At 39.2% G+C, this 9988-nt stretch overlaps 1 protein-coding gene across 1 annotated transcript in view; it reads left to right on the top strand.

Moving 5' to 3' along the window:
* The first annotated feature begins 1158 nt into the window (after nt 1–1158).
* The window catches only part of FRK (fyn related Src family tyrosine kinase), a 47078-nt gene continuing 38248 nt past the window's right edge, over nt 1159–9988 (top strand). Inside the window, exon 1 of the mRNA XM_064706893.1 lies at nt 1159–1589. Within this exon, the coding sequence (XP_064562963.1) occupies nt 1159–1589 (431 nt within the window). The remainder of the gene's footprint in view (nt 1590–9988) is intronic.

The following is a 9988-nucleotide window of genomic DNA, read 5'->3' as shown; positions in this document are numbered from 1 at the left end:
CAGACAGGCTCTCACTGTATCTTCTGTGCTTCCTGCTCCTGTTCCAGTCATTCTGTGTCCTCTGGGCTGTGGTGATTTCCAGGGGTTACAAAGCTTGAGTTGCACTGCTGTGATGTGATGGCCAACACTTCAGCCTGCATTACCACAGCCACACAGTATCCAGACACCCATGCTTGGTCTGTATGCTGGATTAGAGATACTTTAGAAATGGGAATATACTGGTCAATGCAGTGTCATTGTTTACAAGCTGACTGGAAAATAGCCATTATTTTTATATGGGGTTGATATAATCAGCCAGCCACCTAGAGAAATGCTTTTTGGCTAGTGCCTTGGTTTCCTTAAAATGCAGAATAAGGAATGCCTTAAAATATATTGCTTTATTACTGTAAGCCATATATATTTGGTTTTCCTTGTAAAAAGTGCCCATCCCAGCTGAATAAAAAAAATAAAATTAAAAAAAAAAGCGCCGTAGTGTTTGTTTGAAGGGCGGGTGCTTGGCAGGGAATGCGCCTGGGTGTGAGTGAGGGCAGGAGCCACAGGTGCTCTCCTGCCGAGGGCGTCTGCCAGTCTCAGGGGAGCAAACTGTGAACCGAAACCAGCACAAACCGGGAGCTAAAGGAAATATTCATTCAAGCTGTCCACGTCAGACTGCTGAGGAAGCAGGCAGGTCAGTTTGGTTAATCATTGCCAAGGCAGACATTCACCACTGATCACATGACCAGACCACATCGGAGATAAGAAAACACCCATCCCGAGCAGAAGGAATTGAAAAGCCTTCCTTATTTACATGTTCTGGCTTTATTGTTTTGCTGTAACAGAAGAGGCTCACACTTTGTTCTCAGAGCTCAGCCCAGCACAGCTGATTTGTTGCTTTCCTTTTTCTGAAGAGGAAGTGAAAAATTCCCTCCATACCTGTGCTGGCGCTTGAATGTTTAAGTTTCACTCCCTAACTGGGAGCCGTCTGTAATGAGCTCTCTGTGGGACCCAGAGAGAAGCTTCCAGCTGTGCCAAGAGTTGTTTCATTTTATGCCAAAGGAGAAGGGGGAGAAGAAGTCTGCAAAAAGATAAGATGTGGATGGTGCAAAAATTGGTCTAAGGGTCTTGCAACCAGGAAAATCAAAAGAAAAGCAGAAGCAGAGGAAGCAACAAAGTATCAAGATGGGAAACTTCTTCCGGAAGCACTGTCCCCGTTTGAAGCGTTACCTTCCCTGCTTATTCTGTGGGACAAATGGTGAACAGGAAGACAAAGGGGGCCAGGTCTTTGCCAACATTGCTGTGGTAAAACCTGAACTCCAAGCAGGACAGAAGGACTTAGAGAGTAAGATAAAAGAAAAACCTTTACCTCCACTGCCTGGCCAGGGGCTAGCAAACATTTGCAACTTTGTGGCTCTGTTCGATTATGATGCTCGCACGGAGGATGACTTGAGCTTCCGAGCTGGGGATAAGCTGGAAGTGCTGAAAGCATCCCATGAGGGATGGTGGTACGCCAAGCTCCTCCTGCCAGAGGGGTCAGTCTGTCCTGGCCGCAAGCTCATGGGCTACATCCCTGCCAACTACATTGCTGCTGACCAGAGCATCGAAGCTGAACCGTGAGTAACACATGTTACTTCATTTCATGTTGTGCAAAATGAAGCTCTTCTCTGTCATGTTAAATGGGTTTGGGACAGCTCATGGCCCTTTCTCTTGCTGGGTACTACCCTGCCACACTCAGCCTCTGGTGATCCTACAGGTGGTAGCGCTAGTTGCCATGGACAAGGAAAAGACACTGTGGCCACAGGAAAATAAATTACTGAAGGCAGAGTGTGGAGGGTTTTTATTTTGTTTAAAATAATTTCCTTCTGTGATGTACACTAATCAGTTGTTTAAAAATCACCTGGGAAGATAAGTTGGTTACTGCTGTGTTCGTTCATTATTTTTATTTGTATAAAGTTGTGTATCAGATGACACCCAGAGAGTAGAAATATATGACCACTGCTCTGAATATGTGTTCAGCTTAACCAGCTGCAAAGTTACCAGTTAATCAGTTAAAGCAAGCTACCTTTACACCTTTTCATCTTCTTCCAAATTATGGGTGAGTCCCTAGCAGATAAGTTTCAAATGGCTCCTTCTAGACTATGTGCATCTTCTCTGGAGGCAAATCTCTACTCTCAGGACAAAATTAACTGCAGCGAGTACTGCAAAGGGCAAAAGTGGATGTAACAACAGACTACAGATGAAGTTATTAAATTTTCACAGAGTTTAATTATCCATCCTATCTTCTTCTACCCCTTGTAAGCATGCCAGATCTTATTAAATATTCTGAAATAGACCAGGAATCTCACAGAATCAGTCACTTGGCTCCCTAGTAATGATGAGTAAGATCTGAATCAGCCTAGACTGTACAGTTACTTCTGTGTGTTGAAGTCAATGTTTTCTGAAATAGGTCTGATTGCAGTTCCAGAGGTGTATTTTGGAAAAAATTATCACTGTGTAAAGAAATGCCATAAGCGACATTCATTATTAGTCTCAGAATGAATGTTGACTTTAGAGGGATGGTGATGCAGCCTTTCAGTTAAATCTCATTTGGACCTGAAACATCATCTTCGACCTGATCTGCCCACTGTACTGCCACAGGCTAGAAAAATTGGCTCAGATATGATTATACTAGTCTTTTATCAGCTGTAGGATTTTTGCTGGAGGCATTTTAGGGCAACTCTAAGATTAATCTCTAACCTGAGGACCTTAATTTCCAGAGTTTGACCAGCTGTTTCTATTTCTGTATTCAGGCAGACAACATTTTCAATGGTCGTGTTCAAAAAATTTCTTCCAGCTGGAGAAATTAATCTACAGGGAAGGCAGTTTCTGAATCACTAGATAAATGGTGTTAGGCTCTAATTTAGCTCAGGTTGGCCTTTGCTCTCTTTCAAGAGCTAGTTTTCTTAGAAGTCATCAGATTTCTTCATGCTGTTAATACTTTGAAAGTAATTTTTCTCAGTTATACAAGATCTCAGCTCCTAATGTCCTTATCTTTCTATATCTAGAGCTTCAAACACAAAGTTAAGTTTGCTGAAGTGCATTGTTGTGTAACCTCTGGTTTTTTATTTGTTATTGAATCAATTGTATTGTTTTTTATTTTTTTTAAATACCTTTCTCCCTTAAAGACTAAGTTACAAGAAAAGGTTTTTTCTCCATAGATTGTTAGAACACTGGAGAGGAAACAATGGAGAGTTTTTCCAGCTCTCAGATGAAGTAATTTCTCCCAAATAAACTTTTTATTTCACAGCAAGATTAATGTGGCCTAGACATGTTGTCTTTTCTCAGATTTCTTTCTAAGTCACTTGGTTTTAGTGATCTTCACATAGGTACAAGCCTGTCAGTCCACACACATATAACAATAGACTAACTGAGGTCAGAAGGGACCTCTTGAAGAGTCATTTGAAGAGTCATCCCAACTCAAACATGGCCAAATAAAACTAGACCTCTTTGCTTTGTTAGGCATTTCAGGTTGAGCTGTTCATCCTCAAGATGAGGATTTTGTTTGCCTTTTATCAAATTGGAAGATCCCTTGCTACAATTTCCTCAAAGAATTCCCTTTCACCCACCCTCTGTAGTTTACAACTCAGTTATCCTAGTGAAACAGTAAGAACAAAAGTATTGATGGTTTAAAGAGCCACTATTTGTTTTCCCTAAAGATGGCAATAAGAAAAAAGCTTGTTCTAGTATCTCTTTTATTCAATTTAAAGATTAAATCATTCTCTCTACCCAACCTGAGTTTATCTTCTCTCATCTCTCTTTTTTGGTTTTAATTCCCTTTGGTGTTGGCGAATTTTTCATGGCCATGAAATAGACAGTTGTGGAAATACGCAAAGTTTCTAATGCATCATTGCATCCTGTATGGCAGGATCCTTTGTGGTCCCAGCACAGAACTGACAAAGAATGGAAGACTTACAGTCTTGTGTTCACCTGCCATATATTTATATATGTTCACTTGCCAAAATATTTACCATATATTTGCAGTGTGGTTTTTATGCTTGTAATATTTTCCAGGCACAGTTGATCAACAGTCTTTTACTTAATTGAATGCACATTTTGTAGCACCAGCCAGCTTCTGTGCATCTGCAGAGACAACAGGAATTTTATTTCCAGGTTGCATCTCCATCTCATTAGATAAAGTAACACTGGCTATTCTGTTCTGAGAAACAGACTTAATTCATGGTGTGACTCTTAGGAAGCTTGGGAAGAAAACCAGACTGATCACATTTTTTAGCAGCTGATTTCAGCATGTTTGTGTAGAAACTATTTTAAAAATTGCATTCAAGTACATGCATGGCTACTCTGTAAAGTCACTGAAACAAAGGAATAGAGGGGCATGAAAGGTTCTACAGAGAGAGATGACAGGGCCACTCCATAAATTTAGGAAATAAATGCTTGAGAGCTGCTTGCAGAGCAGTCAAATTCCTTTTGCTTATCATTTCAGTTTTTCCTGTGACCTTCAAGAGTATTAACAAGCAAATCTATCTGGCCCTCTTTTATCAACATATTCTTATAGAGACAGTGAGAGACCAGATCGTCCATCTGACACTGTATTGTCGGTGCTGGCAGAGAATAGTGCTGGGTCATTGCTTGCTCTCAACAAGTGCTGCAGCAGACCAGTGTGTCTCCTTGCTGAGGTGTCTGTGAATTTTTATCAGGGAGAAAAGCATGCCTTTTTTTTCTTACTTTTCCTTGGTAAGAAAGAGAATTAAGTAAAGCAAGAAGGAAAGTAAGAAACTTCTTTAGATAACTTCTTTTTTCTTCCTGGGTGTCTCTGATTGTCTGGTATGACTGAGGTAGAGCTGATAAGGTGGGTCAAGGTCAGGGGGAAAGGGCAGAAAGGATTTGCAATATCTCATCTGGGAAAAACAAAAAATAAACACTATTCACAACAAAGGCAATTTTCATGTATCCGTGGTTATCTGAACCGAGAAAGAATGAGATTTCTTTACTATGTTGCTCTCCTTTGACTAAAGGTTATTGGTAGAAGTTGTATGTTACAATTGAAGGGGGCATTTTTAATAGTTTGCTAGTATATTTATATTATATAATAGAACGAAATTATATCAGAATCAAACACTTCTTATTTGTACACAATTTCTTGCTAAGAAAAAAAATGTCATTTTGCTGCCTTCCTTTGGCTTAAGTGATCTCTTTGTAGGTGGCTGGCTTGGATGAAATTAGTGGCAGTCTGTGTGAATAGGGGAAAAAAAGGTAAATCCATGGCTTGACTTCTGTCTGCTGCAACATTTCAATCCAAGCACAAGATGAAATGCATCCAAGAAGTGCACACCTGCTACAGTGAAGTCTGTTTTGGACAGACTGGGGAAACAAGGCCTTTCATTTTTATATTTACCAGTAAAGCATCTTCTCCTTGCTGAGCTCTTCTAGCACCTGCTGTACTTCTTATACCAAAAACAACCTGCCAGGGGGAGAGGTCATGAAGGAATTGTGTTTAGTGTCTCTGCAGACAGGTGTGTTCTCCTGGCCTCGCCTGCGGTAGGGGAGACAAGGCAGTTGGGGAGTGGAAGCATTAATCTGACAAACCATAGTCACATAGTGAGCTTTCTCTTCATGAGGAGATAAATCTGGTACCATGAAAACATTATTTTCTATTATATCTGACCAAAAGCAAACACAAACTATGCTAATGATATATTAACAACTGTGAGAGCACTTGGTGCTTTTCTTTTTTCTGTGTCACAGGTAGCAGTCAAAACCATGAGCCAGACAGATTTTTCATTTCTAAGATAGTTTGAATGAAGTTGTATCTGCTGCATCCCATGAATTTGGAATGCTCTTCTTTCTGTGTTTAGACATATAGCACTTAGAAAACAAAAAATGTTATTGGAGAGAGACTCACATAATTTAATTTGCACTTTTAAAAAAGGATGATCAGAAAGAACAACTTGACAAATACCAAAATCTGAATTAAAAGATAGATCTTCTTGGCAAAGCGTGTGACCTTCCTGTCTCTGTGCTCCTTTTCTGTGTCTCTTATTCTGCACTACAAACAGGAGCCATAGTAACATATTCACCTGCTCTTGTTTTATTACTGCCAGTTGTTTAAACTAAACAAGAAAATGACATAGTGCAAGTTGTTCTGGACAAGGAATACAGCCCAGCTCTGCAGTTAATTTTAAAGAAGCAAAATTAAAAGAATACACCTCGCTATTGAAGTGACGTGAATTCTGGTTTAGATAGAGGAAAGATGGATTGTTCTTGGAGAGGGCTCTCCCCTGCCATCCTGATGGACCTGTTGTCTGTTTATTGAAAGACAGTTCACAATCATAAAATCATAGAATCACTGAGGTTTAAAAAGACCTCTAAGAGTCCAACCATTAACCCAGCACCACTGTGTTTGCCACTGGCCCTAAGAGCCACATCCTCATGCCTTTTGGGCACTTGCAGGGATGATGATTCTACCACTTCCCCAGGAAGGTTGTTCCAGTGCTTGACAATCCTTTTCACAAAATTTTTTTTTTTTAATAATGAATCCCTTCCTTGGTACAACTTTTCCTCTCTTCTTGTCATTTATCTGGAGGAGAATGACTCCCACCTCACAACAACCTCCTTCCAGCTAGTTACAGAGAACAATGAGATCACTCCTGAGGCCTTTTTTTCTTTAGACTAAACAACCTCAGCTCCCTCAGCTGCTGCTCCTCCTTGTGCTCCAGACCCTTCCAAAGCTTCATTGCCCTTCTCTGGACATGCTCCAGTACCTCAGTGTCCTTCTTGTAATGGGACAGTCCAAAACTGAACACAGGACTCACCTGGGCTGGGCACAGAGGGACAATCACTGCCCTGGTCCTGCGATCCACATCATTGCTGATTCAGGCCATGGTGCCATTGGCCATCACTCATTCCATGTATTCTGTCCTGGCTCTGAACCAGGCCACGTTCATGCCAGCATTATTGACACAAGACTGCTGTGATGAGGGAAGCAAATCCATACAAATTCCTAATAGATTGGGTCAAAGAAGATCATAACAATTGCTTTTAGCTTTTCTCAGTTTTGAAATTATTTATCTCTTATATCTTATGTGGGTATTTCCCAGCTGGTGGAAACTGAGCCCCAGACCTAATCAATGAAACCTCATCAGTCAATTCCACAGTGAGGTTTTTAAACAACCAGTTGAAAGCAGAAGTGTCTAGTAGGTTATTTTTGTCAATCTCCATAGTTCCTTCACCTTCTGTTACCTGTCTCAGCTTTAACTGTTTCATACATTGACTGAATTTCAGTTACTATATGAGAACAATAAAGCTTTCACTGGGCTGACTTGTTTTAGACTTACTGCAAAGTCAGACTTTTGGGGTTTCCTTGGTTCACGTGGGACATTTTCAAAGTGGTATTTACAATCATAATGGGCTAGAGGTTTTTTTAAAAGTGGTACCTTGGATTCTACTGAATACCTCAGAAAACTGAATGTAATCCATTGTGGTTTCTGTGTGCTCCCTCTCTCTTGCTCTCATAGCTCTTTATTCTGGAGCTACAAACTCCTAAGGACACCACCAGAATCACTACTAACCCTTGTACTGAAATAAATGAACTTGTAAAAATTGTTCATTGCTAAATGACTGCACAAAGTTCTAGTAGTTTGTTTGCACATTCTTGGAACCTGCCAAGTACAAAAGTCATTCTTACTTTTTTTTTTTTGGTAGAAAAGGTGTCTATCACCAAAATATACATTTAGTATAAAACATTGAAAAGCCTACATGTGAAATTCCATATTTTATTTCAATTTATATACTTTATCCATTGGGGGGGTGTGTGGTTTGTGTGTGCATACATGTGTACATACACACAATGTAGAGAAAGTTTATAAGACTGATATTTTTAAGATCATGCAATACAGCCCTGTGAGATGAAGTGTGTATTGCTAAGCTAGATCATGGTTTTGATATTTTTTGACTTGGGAGTGCCTGTTTTGAATTCAAACAATGAAATATTGCAAAAAGACCATTAAATTAATTATTTAACTTCTTTAATGATGGTTAGGCATTCCAGTGCTGTCTTCAAGCACTTATCAAACTTTGACCTAATTTCTCCTTATTTCTTAAATATTCGAAGACTATACTGAACACAGAAGTAAATGGTTTACCAAACTGTATAATGACACATTTTTTCAAGTGGAAGTACTATTTATCCATCCATGTGCATATCCACATTCAGAAAATGTGTCTCTGCTCAGAAAAGTGGAAGGAGTTATGGCATTGTATATAAGCAGTTCATGAAAACTTGTCTAACTAAGGTCACTCATTTTCTGGCAATGTGGTTTTCTAAACATATATGTCTTTATCTATTCAAATTCTGAGAAATGTCTTGAAGACAAGAAACCTTGTCTTTATTCAAAATTAGTGTATTATATATTAAATCATTAGCTACTAGTTTTCATTACCCTTTTATGAAGAATATGGCAACGAATCATGTGAACACCAAAAAAATATCCTTAAAACACATCCTGCAAACACAGCTAGTTAGCTTTCCCTAAGGCTTGGTGGCCTTTACAGTGCCTTTTAGAGAAAAAAGGAAAAAAAAAAGGCCACATACTGGTCATAACTACTTGATAGTCCTGTTTGGTGGGGTTTTTTTCTGACTCAGTAGGAATAAACATTGTGCATGCTAGAATAGATTAGTTGTGTTTGAGCAATGTTGTTGGCAAAAACATTTTCCACGTATTGTACAATGTTTCCTCAATAACTGTCTTTGATGGCTCTCTGCCCAGGACAATGCAGAGCTCTGCAGAGCTGAGTGATCTCTGAGCAGGTTTAGAACTGAGGAATGGCAACCAACAGTTCAGCCAGGCTAAGAAATCCTAAAGCTGGGCTCATTTTAAACAAACTAGGTCAGGTATCTCTGTGAAGAATTGTTGTTACGTGAAAAGCACTGTTGGTTATAGAAGACTCTTTGTGTAAGATTCTATCTGTACTGAAGAGATTAAGACATAAAAACATAAGAGATACCCTACAAGGTCAAACCAATGGCTCTCTCTAGCCCCATTGCTTTCAGAAAGGATTGTCTGAAAAGTGCACAAGCCCATCTACTTTCTTTGGTCTCTTACCTTTGTACTTCACCACGGGCTGGAACTGTTGTATAAGCAAAGTCAAGGGAACATCACTGCCACATCTAATTACAGACCTATTGTCAAGTCTGCTTAGCAGAACCATAGGTGTTGACACTGCACAACTCTTTTTTTCTGTTGGTGGGCAAGGACCAAGCTATTAGGACAAAAAAACTACCTCACAAAAAGCCCTCTCATCCCTGTAGAAAGTTTTATATTTCTAAACAAGTGTTTGGCTTTCTTTTTTTTTTTTTTTTCTAGATTGTTGATTGCTTAGTCATGAGTGACACAAAAAAAAGACGTGTTGAAAATAAATAGGCACAGAAGGAAATGGTAGCATTGCACAGGTCCCTGTGACATTCAGGGACTGCTCCTTTACAGATCTCATCTGTCTGCCCCATCTACACTAATGCCTCTAAGTCAACCCAGGCTGCAGCCATCAATGACTTCACCCTCACAGACTTATCCATCCATTGTTTTGCTCCCTACCAAAGATGCAGTACTAAATCCAGAATATATCCTGTTATAATTCTGAAGACATTATGTTTCAACATGAGGCTGTAGCAGACACTGCAAAGATTTTGATACTGAGCAACTTTCTGGCGGTATAGTTTAGATAATACAAAATTTACCTGCATTTTAATTTTAAAAGAGGTTAGGAAAGAAAATATGATTCATCAGACTCAGATGCTTTTCTGTAGTAAAATGTTTTTTTTCTTTTTCTTGTTTTTTGTTTGTTTTGTTCTTTTTCTTGTTTCTTGTCTTTTGTTCTGGTTTCTTTTTTTGCTATGTGAGCAAGGTATGCATAGCAGAGAATGAATATAATTTATTGGATGATATTTTTAAAAAAGGACAAAATATTATTACATATTTACTATTCTGTGTAAGAGGAAAAGTTTTCAGTTATTTTTTTA

Source organism: Zonotrichia leucophrys, chromosome 3 (genome assembly GCF_028769735.1).
Source record: "Zonotrichia leucophrys gambelii isolate GWCS_2022_RI chromosome 3, RI_Zleu_2.0, whole genome shotgun sequence".
In the NCBI taxonomy this organism is placed as follows: Eukaryota; Metazoa; Chordata; class Aves; order Passeriformes; family Passerellidae; genus Zonotrichia; species Zonotrichia leucophrys.
This window is presented reverse-complemented; position numbering and strand designations above follow the sequence as displayed.